The sequence below is a fragment of the Macrotis lagotis genome, chromosome X (assembly GCF_037893015.1).
Source record: "Macrotis lagotis isolate mMagLag1 chromosome X, bilby.v1.9.chrom.fasta, whole genome shotgun sequence".
NCBI lineage: Eukaryota > Metazoa > Chordata > Mammalia > Peramelemorphia > Peramelidae > Macrotis > Macrotis lagotis.
In genome coordinates this window covers 675,094,045-675,110,786 of record NC_133666.1, presented here as the reverse complement: position 1 = coordinate 675,110,786, position 16,742 = coordinate 675,094,045, and the positions used below count along the sequence as shown (strand labels likewise).

Here is a 16,742-nt window from a genome sequence, read left to right as displayed (position 1 = left end):
TATTTGTCATTTGGGAATAATAGGACCAGTTATGAGGAGTAAAATGACGTAAAAGCCCTTTGAGCACTGTGTACACATTTGAAGTTAGCATTGTTGTTTTTTTCTGACCTTGGGTTTACTGGATTTGAGTCCCAGCTGTTCCTTAGTACCTGAGAGACCTTTGGCAAGGATTCTCCCTCTGGCCCTTGGTTTTTTTCATTTAGAGCACAAGGACATTAACTGGTTAAACTCTGAACCCTAAATCTTTGACCTTCTGATCCATATTGGTGGGAGTGGGAAGGGAATTAGCTATGGGGTGGAAGAGACATTTTTGAACTGAACTCTTAAGATGGACCCTCTTCTCCAGTGGTTGGGCTCAGAATTTAATGGGCACTGGTCAAGTAAAGCTGGATTTCACTTGGAAGAAGAAGAGGAAGCATTAGGGCCTCATAGTGAGGCCCAGCCCATGAGCACTCCAGCCCCTTCCTGTACTCTGAAGCCACCCCATCTGTCCATTGCCCCAGAGAAGTGCAGTATCAGATGTTTACTAGCTGTTCAACTCTCTGAGCAAGTGCACATGACCTTCCTGAGCCTCAGTTCCCTCTTCTGTCAAATGTGGGACTTGAGGACCCGTTCCAGCTCTAGAAATGTGAAATCAATCCCTTTGTGACTTTGTCCTTCTTTAACAGTGAATCATACATACCCACCCCCACCCCTTCAGAGCTCCCCATTGCTGAACGTCAACAAGGAAATTATTGAGAACAAGGAATTAGCTCTCAATTATTTGTGATGAAAAATAAAAGACAGCTATGGATAATGCTATGCAACCTTAAATCTCATCTGGGCTGGATGTTGCCATGCATTATAAAATGGTCAATCTTTGTGATATTGTCTGGCTCAGAGTGATGATGCTGACACTAGATGGCAAGGGGAAGAAACCCAGGAGGGTATTGAGTGGTAGAGGAGAATCAGCCTGGTATATTGAAACCATGCCAGGGAAAATCTCTCAAGTGAACAAACCACTGAGGGGGAAATTTAGCTAAATAAGACAGGAAATGCTCAAAGCATCAGACTGATGGGCAATTCTGAGCATGGATAAGATTTAAAACAAGATTTGTTGAACTTCCCTTCACTATTCCCCTCCCCATCCCTCTGTTCTCTATTCATACTCCTTCAGCCTATAGCCATGGCCATGGGTTTCCTTACAGACTGCCATATAGGATTTCAGAGGTTATCTGGTATAGCCAAATCATTCTCTTAATAAAGAAATTTTGTCACATGAGTAATAAGAGGCAGAGCCGGGATGCAAATATTCATCCTGGGACTTCTAGGTTCAACTCTTTTTGCTCTGTATCATCTAGGTTTGTAAATGGCATCTGGTTTTATGGCTTCTGCAAGGAGTGGAAGGTATAGGACTGTTTGAATATAACAGATGCTTTAATCATGAAGAACAACTCCCATTACGGAAACTCCCTTCATCACCTCTCCCATAATTTATAGTCTTAGAGACTAGTTTGGAGATACTGAAAAGATCATGAGAAGGAATTTCAGATACTCAGATGACTTTGTGGATGAGGAAACTGAACTACAAGGAAACCTAGGTGACATAGGATCTTATATTAGAACCAAAAGGGACATTCATAGTTTATTGAGTCCATCGTCCTTGTTATATGTGTGAGGACATGGAGTCTCAGAGTTAAAGGACTTTCCCTGGTGACATAGTCAGTAATTAGCTGAGGTTTTTGAGGTCTCACTGCTGATTCTTAACTCCAGACTCTATCTACTGTGCTGACCTCACATAGATAGTAAGCAACAGAGTGACGATTTAAACTCGAGTCCTGTGGTTCTAGACTTAGTGCTCTTTATACTGTAGGAGGACCTAGGAGATTAAGTGATTTTTCTCTGGTTACTCCATTAGTTTTTTTCAAAGGCAGAACCTGAACTCAGATCTAGCTGGCTCCAAATGCAGCCACCAAATGCCACTTTTCTCTTGACTCTCTGAATTAATTGAGATAAACATCAGCTACAGACCCTGCCTTCACCTGAGCTCTAGACCAGCCAAGCAGCATCCAGATGATGCCTATGAATCACAGATTTGAAAGAAAAATCATAACTCTTGGAACAAATGAAAAACTGCTCAGAGCATTCTCGTGGAAGTATTATTGGAGTTCCTGGCAGGTGCACTGCCCCTCATTTGGGCCTCACAATTTCTTCCCTAAAAAGCTTTCTTGGTGCTTGCATTCCCCTGGGAGTTTCGGGTTCTTCAAACAGTTCAGATAATGCATGACTTCTTTCTGACTTTCAACTCCTCAGCTCTCATAACTGGAATACGCTGTTCATGGGGACGAATGCTGTGGCAGATGCCGTCGCACAGAAGTACAATGCCACGAAAAGTCAAGTGTTTGATCATGTGAGTGAGAATCCTGCCAGATGAGCACCAGCCCTATAGGCCAGAGCCCCAGGGCCATGAGCAAGCTCTAGGGAAAGAAACTGGCATAAGGCCATCCTGGGGTAGAGGTGCCAGTCAAAGTCACGACTTGTACCATTGGAACAAATAGTTCTGCAGTGGTGCTTATGAACAATTGCCCACCTCTAGTATTTTTATTTATGAAACCCCTAAGCTGCACTCTCCAGGGGCTTAGGATCCTCCGACTATTGCTCTCCTTATTTGCCATCCTTGAGAAGTTGAAGGTCCTTGGTTTATGGAGACCAAAATTGAGACGTTTTTTCTTCTGGTCCAACAACCAAGAAACATTTATTAATCATCTTCTGTTGGCAAGCCTTTTGCTCTAGAAGATAGAGGAGGACTGAGTTCATGTGTGATGGCAGGAATAATAATCAGCCCCATTTTCCTAGCACCTTAAGGTTTGCAAAGCACTTTCCTCATGAGAACCCTGGGCAGGAATTACCATTGCCACTTTATAGAGAAGAAAATGGTAAGCCCCTTGAAGGCAGGAGCCTTCATATATCCCCAGCACAAAGTCTAGGAGCTTACTACTTAATGGAGGAAGTATACTGACTCATTGTGAGCATGGAAACCATGCTCTAGTTTTCGGGTGAAAGGAATTCCTTCCCATCAACTAGGGTTTTTCTAACATTTAGAATTCCAACCCAAACTCTCTGACAGTCTTTCTGTTATGTTCTTTACTACCCTGGGGGGTACCAGAGCTGGAAAGAACCTTTGAGTCATGTCAAACTTCTCATTTTAAAGATACCTTAATATTTTTTAAAAATAGTTTTTGGTCTACATCACATTTACATCCTTCCTTATCCAGTGAGCCATCTCATAGAACAAGAACTCTGAGAGAGACAGAGAGAGAGAGAGAGAAGAAAAAGCAGTTCAGTAGCTGAGCATGTCTGACAGTAGAGGCAATATTCCACACCCATAGCCCTCCACCTCTGAATTGAGACAAGACACCTCTTCTCTGGGGCTGTGTTTGGTCAGGGTCATTACACAGCTCAACCCCCTCATTTACAAGTGAGAAAATTGCAGTCCAGAGAAGTGAATAGTTTTACCAGGGTCACATAGGAGTGTCAGAGTCAAAATTTGAACCTAGGTCATCTTGATTCAAATCCATTGATTTTCTACTCCTCCAGCTGAGTTTTTTTCCAGGTCTTATTTTAGGGATTGAGGTTTCTATCTCCTGTTTTGTGACTAAGAATCCTGTCTTCCCCTCTCCCATTAGGAAATCAAAGGCAGTGTGGCTGTGCGAGTGGCCCTGGGGGAGACTGAGCTGGTCCAGGAGATACGTCGGTTCCTGATTGAGAATGGTGTGAGCCTGGATTCCTTCAGCCAGGTAAGTTGCCATTTGATGTACCTTGGACCTTTAGGCCCTAGGCCAGTGGTGGCAAACTCATAAAGAGCTCAGATCATCTTACCCAAGGATTCCTGCTGCCTACATACTCACTCAAAATACTACTTATTAGTGTTATGTGTTTATTGTCTTTTTTATTTATTTTGTTAAATATTCTCCAGTTACATTTTAATCTGGTTCAGACCACAAGTTTGACACCTCCGCTCTAAAGAAACTCATTTGGTGGTTAGAACTGGAGAATTAAGGGAATTGCTGTGATCAGTAGAAGAATCTGACCTATTGATAATTAACATCTCTAAACATTATCTTCAGATCATATGATACGCCATATTGCATCAGACCAGACCCTGGCCAGAATGGCACCAGTCTCTAGGGCCTGAGAAGTCTTAACTATGCTACCTCAAAGGATATAGTTTTCTGCATTGCTTATTCATAGAATTGTGTCTAAACATTTTGGAAGCCAAGTTCTATTTTACTAACTATAGCACCTCCTGGTGGTAGCAAATTATAAATGTTTACCACCTATCTTGATGGAAGAAGTACATAACCTACCATGGATGTGATTCAGAGTGAAGCTTCTTTTCAAAGCCAGGACTCTCTTTTAGAGCAGGTTGCTTCTATGTGGCCTACTGGATTCATTTGCTGTGGAAGGAGTGAGGGACCATGATAACTTTTTTAGAATGCCAGAGCTGGGAGGGGCTTGAGAACAGGGACATCGGAAGTGGGAGGAAGCTTAGGACATAAAAGGTTATAGATCCATAATTCCATGGTATCACTGAAGCCCTTTGATCACAGAGTCACAGAATTTCCAAGTTTGCATGGACCTCAGCTGCTATTTAGTACAATTCAATTCTACATGAAAGGAATACTTAGGATAACATACAATACAAGAGTACAAGAGGGCAGCCAGTCCCTGCTTGAAGACTTCTGTGAACAAGAAGCCTTCCACCTCTTAGGATGGTGACCTATTCCACTTTGGGACATCTCTTCTTAGGAAGTTCTTCCTGACAACCTTTAATGGCTTCTCTGCAACTTCCCCACTTTGCTAGTGGTTCTGCACCTCTGGAGCCAGATGGGACAAGACCTTTCTTTCCTGTCACTTACTTGAAGGCAGACATCCTGGACCCCTTGAGTCTTCTTCTATCCTCCTGGCTTAATATGCATAAGTGATTGTCATACATAGTGCTTCCCCCCCTGGACACACTCCAGCTTATCAAATTTGGAAGCAGTTGTACCTCAAATGGATCACTGTACTCTAAATGAAATCTATCCTAGGCAGAGGATAAAGGGATGGTCACTTATTTCTTCCTAGAAATCTGCCCCTCTTATCAGCCCAGATGATACTGATTTTCAGTCCATCATATCACCCTGTAGATTCATATTTAGCTAACAGTCCACTGAAACCCTCAGATCTTTTCCAGAACCACTATTTTCTTTCCAAACCTCAATGTCTTATATTTAGCAGTTGCCTCTATTCAGGGGGCTAATGACAAGATTGCTTTTGTTTGCCCTTTTTTTTTGACCTTCACCCAAATACTCTTCATCTTTCCCCCTCAGTGGTTTGTTTGTTTGGGCTTTTTTATTAGTATACCTTCTTAATATATAATGCTACCAGCTCTGATCTTTACCTGTCCTGTTTCTTCCAAATAAAGCATTTGTCTCCAGAGCATAGTGTTGGTTTTTATCCCACTACATCTCAGTGATATGTGGAAGGTCAAATTTGCCCCTTGCTGATAGGTCCCCTAGTTCCTCACAATTTCCACCAGAACTTTGGACATTTACTTTCTGATATTTAAAAGAGACCATGGGTTTTTCTACATGCATTTCATCACCTGTAAATTTGTGATTATAGAAGTTTTTCTTCTATCTTTGTAGCTATTTGCTACTCTCTACTCTTTGGAGGATCCAACATGAGGAATATAAAAAAAAAAATCTTCTCCCTCCCCCCCCATCCTTTCTAATTTAAAGCCCTTTCAATTTGATTTGCAAGTCACCCAGCAAACACATTCCTACCAGCTTTTGTTAGGGTATGTTATCTCTAGCCAGGAATCCATCAGCCCTACATTGTAAACTGTAATCCAGAAATCCAAATTCCAAACAAACTTCTTAGCCAGCTATTCACTCCCCAAATTAAATTTTCTCTCTCAAGGTCCTTGCCTTCATTGCACTAAAGTGAGAAAAACATAGTCTGTGCCTTATAGTCTTCAATCTTTATAATAATTGGTGATACTTTGTAGATTCCTATTGAATGTGCCCTTTGGGCCCTCCTGAATCACCTGAAGTGGGGAATTAGCATTCATTACAATAAGTCTTGGGAGGTTTTCTGTTATGCTTTAGATATATACCCCAAGATGATGACTTAACGATCCATGGTTATAGTCGGTCCCTTAGTAGCTGCTTCAGTCCTCTTCGACTGGGAATCCCCAGCTTCTACCATCCTTCTCTTCCTCTGACTCCATTTAGAAAATCTCTTCTAATAGTTTTGATGGCTCATCTATATGATTCTGAGTGGGGGAGAGCGGCAGTTTCTTTCTTTGGTCCTTCCTAAACTTCCACCTCTTCCTCTTCAGGAAGAACCTCACATCCCTTTGTTAGCTCCTGTTGCACCAGTGTCCTCCTCTATCCCTTTCTCCTCTGCGGACCACATTTCTAAGATCATCACATCCTGACAAGGGTCAAGACCCTATTCTTCCACATTAGAACCCCAGAGCCCTGGGGTCAGTAGCTTGACCATGACTGAAATATGATCACCGCATGCCATTTCAACCGTAATGATTGAAGAGAGTGTCAGAACTGGAAGGGTCCTCAGAGCACAGAATGTTCAAGCTTAGATCATGGAATGACAGAGCTGGGAGGAGCCTTAGATCATGGAATATCAGGAATAGGAAGGACCTTAGAAGAGAGAATGTCAGAACTGGGAGGGGCCTTAGAATAGGAGATGTCAGAGCTGGGAGGGGCTTTAGATCACATAATGTCAGACATGGAAGGGATCTTAGAAGAGGGAATGTCAGGACCGGACCGGGAAGGGCCTTAGAATACAGAATGTCAGAGTTGGGAGGGGCCATACAATAGGGAATGCTAGAATTAGAAGGGAATGGGTGGCCTTAGAAAGCCTAATCTCACTTATTTTTGCAAATTTGGAAGTGAGGGTCTGTTGTTCCCAATTGCTCAGCCAGTGCAGGAGCAATCAAGGAGGAGTAGCTCATATCCCTCATATCCCTCACATCCCTGGGCTCTTTCTGCTATTGGATGCTTCTTGGTTCCCCCACATACATCAGCACTGTAACCTTTTTAATATTTTTTTTTTTAACAAAAAAGACCAGCATAGAGTATCAGGCAGATTCCTTCTTTGACAGCTTCCAAGTGAACTAAGTTTTTTAATTATCTGAGAGGCCAGTTGGGGGTTTGGACATGGGATGGTTCTAGGGTAAGGCTACAGGTGCTTTTTTTTCTACTCCTAACACATAGGAAGCCCTTACTTTTTCCTTCCTTCATTCTTCCTCCCTTCCATCTGCCTTTCTTCTTGCAGGCTGCGGGGGAGAGGAGCAAGTCTGTGATTTTAGTGAAGAACCTCCCCGTGGGAACAAGGGCCTCTGAGCTGCAGGAGATCTTCAGTCGTTATGGCAGCCTGGGCCGTGTGCTTCTGCCTGAGGGAGGCATCACAGCCATTGTGGAGTACTTGGAGCCTCTGGAAGCCAGAAGAGGCTTCACCAGCCTGGCCTATTCCAAGGTACAGCATTGGTAGATCCAAAGCCCAGGCCCCACCTAGAGCCTGGAGTAGTGAGCTGCCTTCTTAATGTGAAGGAGCTGAGTACACTAGGACTAGATGCTGCCTCAGAGGACTTGGGTTCTGATCCTCTCTGGAGCTCTTCCCTATATCTGAGTGAGTCCTGTGTCCCTCTTTGGACCCCTGTGTCCTTATGGGAAAGAGGAAGGAAGTTGAACTAGATGGTCTCTGAAGGCCCTTCAAGCTCACCTGAACATGCTGTGTGAAGGTTGGCAAGGCCTGGAATGCGCAGTCTCATCTCATTGTATCTTCATAGGAACCTAGTAAGGTAGGGTCTGCAGAAGGCCCCATTTTATAGATGGGAAGCTGAGACTCAGAGAGGAGAAATAATTTGCTCAGGATTGTGGATGTCAGAGGAAGTATTTGAACCTTCTTATTCTTACTGTTCTTATGCCTAAGTCCATCAGTCTGACTTGGGCACAAGACTCTCTACCTGTATGTTGCAGTGTGTAGAATGGTGTATGTGTCATATGTGTACCAGACACAGAATAATCACCATTCCCCTGGACTGCCTGCTATCCTTCATGGGTGTTGTAATAATTATTTGTAATAGACACCTCTTGAAGGAGCTGGGCTCATCACTTCAGTAGAAAAGATCTTGAAAAAGAAGGTTCTCCCTTCTTTTGGCCCCTAGTGGGGCAAGGCTTTGAGTCTGTTTGAATAATAACTTAGCCTACAGTAGCTGCTTCATATTTATTGATTGATTGTCTTGTTCCTCCTTCCCAATGTCTGTCTGTCTATCCTTCTAGTTCCATGATGTTCCCTTGTATCTGGAATGGGCACCAATGGGTGTCTTCTCTAGCCACCCCCCTCAAAAGAAAGAACAAGGAGCTCAACCTGGAGGAAAAGAGCCTATTCACACTGAGACAGGTAAGAACAGGAGTCCAAGGTTAGGACATCAGGCTGGGGCAGGGTTGGAAGGGGGGGTGGGGGCTTCCCTAGATTTGACTATGGCTTCAAGGGCTCTGTATTCTTTGTTAAGCATTTTTCTTTTCTCTGCTCTTGGAGCAAGAAAAGGTTCCACCTTCTCCCCACCAGCAAGGTTTAGCAATTCCTCACCATCCTCCCCTGACTCTGAGATCTTACATGCACATTCCCTTGGAGGAGGAGGAGGAGGAGGAGGAGGAGGAGGAAAAAGAGGAGGAAGAGGAAGAGAAAGAGGCATGCATATTCCTGCCCATCCATTGGGACTCTGGTCCCTGTGCTCCTTGAGTTCTCCCCAGGATTTCCTCCCAGGGTGCAACCTTGCATTCTCCTGTCTCCCAAGGCTCCCAGGGGATCAGGCGCTTCTCATCAACCAGTTATTCCTTCCCCTCACCTCATGACCAACTGTCATCCTTTCCACCATTCTCTGCTGCATCCTTCATTCATTTTTACAGCCTGTGATGTGTTGTAGCTTCCTCTCTCAGTCCAGGGCCTTTACTTAGTGTATCTCAGCTTACAGCCAGTCTGCTTGTGGCTATGGCATACTTAAAGAATTCAGAGTTTTCCAGGATCTCCCAGCTCTTCCCAATGTGCTTGTCACCAGCCTGCCCTCCATCTCTTCTTTGCCTGGCTTGTTAGTTGCTTTAGGCCAGAACCTTCATACCCTGCTGGCCAGTTTTCTTACTGAGTCTTTCACCCCTTCGTAAGGCTGACTTTGGGGGAAGAGACTGGAACCCATTTCTGGTTTCATCAAAATTTAGCCCCTACTGCTTAGATACTTCAGAAGCTCTAATACCTCCCTGAAATGGGGGGTCTTGGGGGCCAGCCCTGGCCAACTTTCAGGTTTCTATCAGCTGAGCACAAGGGGATGCAGGTTATCCTGAGCTTGAAAGGCTTTGAATGCCACTCCAGCAGTGCCTGCTGAATCATCTTAGCAAGCCATTAGACAGGTAGGGAAACTGAGATCTATCAATTCAAACAAAAGCTCTCCTGAAGAGCAGTTTCTGTCTTTTCCCTTACCTCTGCTTCTCTCTTTCTCCATCTTGAGAGTGAGGAAGGAGGAGATCCCCAGCACCTGCTTTCAAGCACAGTGGAGAGGACACTCTCTAAGCCTCAAGGCTTTATGGAAATACCAGCTTTTATGACACATGGCTACCAGGTTCTTTGTGTTGATAATCTGGTGTTTTCTGGAGAAGTTAAAGATAAGAATTTCTATCCTTCCTATTCTCCCATGCAAAATGTAAACACCCAAAGGCAACTTGATTTCTCCCAGATTATTCCAGTTATAATTGTCAAGGGTCCCCCCCCCCCCCCCCCAGGCCACCCTTCCAGCTGAGTTCCACTGCTTCTCAATAGGATCTCATGTTTTGGATTGTTATCCTTTATTTATTTTTTTTGGAGGGGCGGTGATAACAAAGGATTGGTTTAGTGTTAGGATTATCCAAAGACACCACCAAGTTTTCTGTTGTGTTTAAGAGGCTTGGACTTCTTAGCTGAGTTTCTCTCTCAGGACAGTCAGACTTGAATAGCCTCTGTTCTCCTCAGGTATTAGCCCCCAGCTTCATTCCTCTGATATCCCCAAAAGCCTGGATCCAAAGCTCAGGAGATTCCTTCTTGCTGTCTCCCTTTATTCCTCTGGTTCTCAGGACCAGAGCCCTCTTGGACTGTCCAGGGGAAGAGGTACTTATTGATATAAAGACTTTGCAAATACACCAGCACCTAGGCTTTAAACATAGCAATAGTATTTCATTGGTATAAGGGAGAGCGTGATTCCAACCCTTCAACTGGGAGGCTAGATTAAATGACCTCTCAGATCTTTTAGGACTACAACATTCTTCAATTACTTCAGGGTGCTGAAGGCAACCATGATTACTTTCTTTGGTCCAACTATCTGTTTGGAGTTACTAACCCATCTGGGTTAGAACCCCATGACCTAGAATAGGCCTGAACTAGAAGGCAAGATAACCAGATAGCCTAGAACACAAGTGGTAATAATTTAAAGATTAAGTAAAAAGGATTAAGGATTAAGTTACTTCAACCTGTAGTTTTATGAGTGTTTTGTGACTTAGTAGATAGTGAGCTGACCTCAGAATTAGTAAGACCTGGGTTCAAACCCTGCCTCTGATACATGTTGATTCTATGACCCTGGGCAGATCCCCTAACCATTCCCCAGACATCCCTCTCAAACCTTAAATTGCTGAGAAGGTGTCAACCAGAAGGGGTAAAGGAATTTGCCAGTGAAGTAAAATAGATCCAGACCCTCCCCCTACCCTATATGAATGTAAGGCTATATATATAAGATCAGGTAGATCTGGCAGTGCTTCAGAGGTCTGAATTTGGAGTCAAAAAACCTGAGCTCATATACCAAACTCTGTCACTTACCTTATGATTGTGGTCAAGTCATCTAATCTCTTTTGATGTTTCCTTTTTTCTGTCAAGTGAAGGGACTGGTCTCGGTGACCTTTGTGATCCCATCCATTTCCAGGGCCCTGATTCTCTGAACCCGCTCTGATATTGTCTCTGAATCTCCAGGCCCTGGGGATTAGTCACCAAGTCAGAGATAGGTCGTAACTTGCTTAGGTTTAGGGAGTGCTCCATGTTAATCATTATAGAAACTGTAAGGCCAAGGTATCATGCTGAATGGTGGATGGGGGAGTCAGAAGAGGACTAATCTTTCTATCTGGGAACCTAGGTTCAAAATCCCTACTCTGCCACTTCAGGCAAATCATTTTCTTTCTTTGGATCTCAGAAAGAAGGAGTTGGATTGGATGACCTCTAAGATCATTTCCAGCCCAATCCAAGATCCTATTACTAAAAAAAGAAAACCGGGTTGCTATTTTCAATGAACTTATCCTAGAAGAAAGAACAAGCCTACCTAGGGGTTGAAAGCACACCTGGCCCATGCTATAGGAGAATCTGTAAGAATGTGTGAGAGGACGTTGGATTCTGCCTTCCTTCAAGGGGGTAAGGGGGTGTCAAAGTCAGAGCTGGCAGACCCTAGGATATGGATGGCAGTAACTTTAGGCTTAGAACATGAGAACATAGAAGCCTCCCTTCCCAGGATAGAAGGGAGGACTCAGGACATGCAGGGTCCAGTGAAGAATTCAGATGAAGTCCTTACCCCCCTGCTAATGTAGCAATAGCAACAAATCAGAGTTGAAAAGACAGAGGGAAAGGCAGGACTGACTGATACATCCTTTATCCTGGCTGTGCCTGTGTGTGTGTGTGTGTGTGTGTGTGTGTGTGTGTGTGTGTGTCTGTGTATGGGGGAGGTTCCATTCCCTGAGCCTCATTGAGGGGCTGAGTGCGAGCGGAGCAGCAGTTATTTGAACAATGGCCTGGAAGGCAGCAGAGCTGGGGGGGGGGGCAGCTGATCTTGTGGATTGCGGGTCACAGAGCGGCGTGTGTCTGTTAATTTCAAGGCCCAGCGCGTCCCTTGTGCGGGTGAATTCCCACAGCTCGCATCTCAAGGACGCGGCCTTTCTTCTACGTGGAGAGGTTTCTCCCCCTCGGCCCCTCCACTTTCTGCCCTTCCTCCCCTGCCCTGGGGGGCTTTTTATTATCTCCTGACCATGAGGGCCCTAACATGCTGATTCCTCAAGGAAGGGCGAAGGCCAAGGAACTCTTGTCTCCATTCCCATGACCAGATTTTCCCAGAAGCCATAAGGAGTGCATTTTGCTGATGGGTGGTGGGCGTAGGCAGGATTTTTTTTTTAATTATTTTCTTCCTCCCCTGAAAAGCTCTGCTATTCTGTGCATCAGTCCCGGGGGGAGGGGGGCAGCTTGTTTTATCTCTCCATAACCGAGACCCTCACCTCCAGATAAAGGGCTCAGAGTTGGGGGAGGTCGTGGAAAGCTGCTTGCAACTGATAACAGTCTTTTCTGTCAGCCCTGGGCAGAGAGTGCTGGGGAGGCGGCAGTAAATTCCTCAGTCTGATTACAATACCACCCCATGTGGCTGTGCGTGACCGCATTTCATTGTGCTAACTACAGATGGAAGCATATTTTCCAGGGTCTCCCACACCTCCCCCTCCCCTGCCTTACATACACACATACACACACACACACACACACACACACACACACACACACACGTGCACTCTAATGGTTTCCTCTTTGTGGTACATGATGAATTTACTGGCAAAATATTTGATGGTTGAGAACTTAAAGCAATTTTTTCCTCCTTCCACCTTTCCCAGGGTAACTGTCCCTCCTCTCTTCTCCTCTCACTCCTCTCACTCCCCACTACTTTGGTCAGGAGCAGGCTGCTTTAAAAATTGTCTTCCTCTTCATTATCCTAACTTGCCTCAGTCTCCATGATTCTCCAGATCCAGATATGCTGGCCTGGGCCTCCAGCCTCTCGGGATTGAGGCTTTTCTGATCTCTAGGTGTGATCCACACCTGACTCACTGAGGTAGCTCCTAGGTCAGGCTTCTCTGTTCTTCCCACTAACAGACTGCAAGGGTCTATTGTCTAGGAGGGAAACTGGGGTCTTGGGTCTTTCATGGTGATTTTTCTCATGCTTGGCACAGGAGGCAGTAGGGCAAAGTGGAAAGAGCAATGGGTTTGGAGACACAAGTTTGGGGTTCAAATCCTAACACTTTATTTGCTAAAGTGACCTTGGGCAAGTCATATATTTGGTCCTCATTATTCTCTTCCTCTGTAAAACACCAAGGTTGGACTGCATGAACTCTGAATCTGTGATCCATTGAGAAGGTAGCAACTGACACCTAGGGCTCAGGTCTGTGTTTTTTTTGTTCCTTGAGCTCAAGTGTCTTCATTCTCGATTCCCTGTTCCCAAGGATGCCATGATGCTTTTGGCATGTCTTTGCAACCTGGCATCATGATACTTGGGTGTTAGGCATTTAGAGCACTGATGGGGTTCTGGGGCTCAGCAATAGATGAGATTGAGGACCATAGATCTAGAGCCAAAGGATTCCTTAGTGGTCATCAAGTCTAAGCTTCTCCTTTTACAGATAAGAAAAGTGAACCCTAGGAAAATAATCTTGCCCAAGGTCTCATAGCTTGTAGGTGGTAAAGTCAGGATTCAAACCCAAGTCCTTTTCATACCTCTTCCCACTGCCCTACACTGCCTCTGTACCCTTGTCTCATCTTTCTTTCCAAAGCAGCTTTCCTCCAATTCCTCTTTTCCATTAGTTCCATTCCTTCCCATTGTGCTTTCTCTTCCTCCATCAAAGGAGCCAGGCTTGGGAATGGCTAGCCAGGAAAGGAGCCTGTTTCTGGCAAGTCAAACCTTTGCTGCTCCCTTTGGTGAGTTCCAGTGGACATTTTAACAAAAAACAAGTCAGCACTTCCCAGAGTTAGCGAACTGTTAGTCTCCTTTCTGATCGTCTAGACAGACATTGCCAGAGTCTGAGGGGATTTGGGTGATTGCCCAAGCAGGCATCCCTTCTCCAGTGTCCCTGAAAGAAAAACAGTCTTCTGGCTCCAGCTCTACAAGCCCCCAGTGAATTCATTGTTTCAGCATTAGGAGGACATTCCTTCAGCTGACCCCGATCACCCACAGGCCTTTATTTTCTGGTTGAGGGGACACCTTGCTCCAGGCCACACAGGTGACAAGGAGCAAAGCTCCAATCAGAAGCCTTTCTTCTGACTCCCAAGTCTCCACACTCCTACAGGAATGTGGACTCCTGGCTGTGCTGCAAACAGGCTAAATTTCTGACTTATGTTAATTGTATTCTAGAGGCTTCTGTTGCCTCTGTTTTAAAATAGAAATGTCCCCACCTGAGCCCAGTGCTAAGAAACAGTTCTTTTGGGGGCAGAAGGAGTCAGGACAGTGTCTGTTTGGGAAAGCCTTGGGTACCAATTTGCTTGTTGGGTCCATTGCTAGAAGCCCTTGTTCTCCTACTTCTGGAGGTCATGGGACTTCTCCAACTTCCTTTATCTGCTTCCTTGGCTCCTAGATCTAGAGCTGGCAGAGACTTCAGAGGCCATTTAAGCCAAACCCCCATTTTACAAATAGGGAAACTGAGGCTCAGCAGGAAGATAAAATAGCTCCCCCAAAGTCACATACCCATTGTCAGGGAGAATTTGAATTCAGGTATCTGACTATAAAGCCAGTGTTTTTCCTCAGTCCTAGAACACGTGACTGTGGTTTAGTCATGGACCATCTTGTTGCTCCCAAGTAAATTGGGCTCAGCCTTAAGTGAGGGGAAGCTACCGTGAGGATATATGATCCTCCTCCTCTTTTACTGTGATTTTTCTGTTTTGAAATTTCTCTTTGAACCTTTGGTGGGTCTGACTTATGGATGTGATTGAGTCCCTAGTCCATGGTCCTTGAGGTTTTTCACTAGGCTGTCTTGAGATTGGGGGCCACCCCCTCCCCACTAGAGACATGACTGGTATGAAAGGTGAGGAGGTGATCCAAGGCTTGGCTCACCAGTACAGTTCCCCTGTGCCTAAAACCTCTGGCACAGACTGGCACCATCCAAAACGATCATCTTAAGTCTAGCCACTAAGAAATGGACATTTTTGGTCCCTGAGGTATGGAAGGCATACATGTTGGAAGAAATTAGTGCTTCTGGTTATAGCATGAATCTTAAAAGTATGATAGACAGCATGATGTAGAGATTAAAGACCTGGGCCTGGAGTTTTGTCTGTCTCACATCAAACATATACTAGCTCAGTGAGGCAAGTCACTTAAACTCTGGGAGCCTTAGTTTCCCTCTCCATAAAATAAGAATGATAAAACATATAACAATTAGCTATTATGTACCAGGCCCTAGAGAAATAAAGACAGTAAAGACTCGGGGGCATCTTTTACTTCTACAAGTTTAAGACAGAGATGAAGATGACCTGGATTATCACTGCTATGATGTTTGGCACCTTCTTTATTCCTCATCCAGAGCATTGAGAGGCTTATCATTAAGTGACTTGCCCAGCTGTGCACGTTAGGGGCAAGACTTGAACCCAGACTGTCCCAGTTCTCTTGCCATTATACTGGGCTGAATCCTCATAGAAGAGAATTGTTACTATTCAACTCTTCATTTGAGTACGATTCTTCATGGTCCTATGGATCATGCTATCTGTAGGGGGTTTCTTGGTGAGCATAATGGAGTGGTTGACCTTTTCCTTCTCCCATTTAAGAGAAAATAAAGGGTAAATTCATAGCAGCAGTAGGTAGGAGGGTGAGGTACAGCCTCATGTAGGTGAGGCAAACTGCACCTCGAAAAAAATAGCTTTTCTAAGAAATGGAAGCAAGAAGGGTATGCCATCTAGGCACGATCAGGGAAGTGGCCTGTACAAAGACATAGAGATGAGTACTGAAGGTGACAGAGGTTATTTGTCTAGAGTCAGGAAGGAATGTAGACTAGACTGGGAGAAAGCAGAAAGGAATCATGCCCTACTGAAGAGCCCATCCTTGATCTCAGAGACAACAGGGAGCCCCTGGAGGAGATGGAGTAGGGGCTCTTGTACGTGTATTTAGGGAAAATCACTGGCTACTCTTGTGGAGGATGAATTGTGGAGAGAGTAAATGGTAGAGGCTAGGCTGTCACCATAGTTCAGTACAGAGTTAATAAAGACCTGAGCCAGAGACTTAACCCTACGAGGCAACCTTTCATCTCATCATCTCCTGCCTTAGTATCCCTTTCTTTCCTTGTGTCCACTGATCCATTAATGAATATAGTCCATGGTAGACTCCAGACTGCCAGAAAAAAAACGAGCTATTATTCTCCCTCTGATTTCTTTTCTGCCTCTCTGCTGCTTTGAGTAACTGTTGTTGTTTTAACATCATTTCAACAGTAATGAATTCTTTCCTTTTTTTCTGCATTTGGATTCCTACTACAAATGGCTTTGGCACAGAGCTCCTTGTGGGGCAAACTGTATGTGGAGCTAGTGGGGGAGGGAGTCAGAGAGAGACGCTTTTATGGGGAAAATGCAAATTTTTTTTTCTTTTTTCGTGTGTGTGTGTGTGTGTGTGTGTGTGTGTGTATGTGTGTGCCTGTTCACCTTTGAGGCAGAGAGATAGAAGTCTGTGTGTTCAACTGATATTAAAGAGACAGCATTATCACTGTTGCAGTTTCCATTAAAGGATAAAAGGACTGTTTCATGACTAAGCCCTTGAAGATTAATTAGGACTTGAATGTATTAGGATTCTTTTTTAAAGGGTTGATTGTGGGGGGGTCCTCTATGAGAGAGAATGTAGTTGACTTGAACCCCCCCCAAGAAACTCCCTTAACTCTTCTAGAGGTATGAAATGTCATTCATAAAGGTGT

The 16,742-nt window shown here is 44.6% G+C and overlaps 1 protein-coding gene across 3 annotated transcripts in view; it reads left to right on the top strand.

Annotated features, from left to right (window-relative positions):
- RBM19 (RNA binding motif protein 19) overlaps positions 1-16,742 on the top strand; it is a 177,489-nt gene that overhangs the window by 19,060 nt on the left and 141,687 nt on the right. For all 3 annotated transcript variants that reach the window (XM_074205845.1, XM_074205847.1, XM_074205846.1), the window contains exons 13-16: positions 2,293-2,389; positions 3,666-3,776; positions 7,324-7,524; positions 8,331-8,451. In XM_074205845.1, the coding sequence (XP_074061946.1) occupies positions 2,293-2,389; positions 3,666-3,776; positions 7,324-7,524; positions 8,331-8,451 (530 nt within the window). The remainder of the gene's footprint in view (positions 1-2,292; positions 2,390-3,665; positions 3,777-7,323; positions 7,525-8,330; positions 8,452-16,742) is intronic.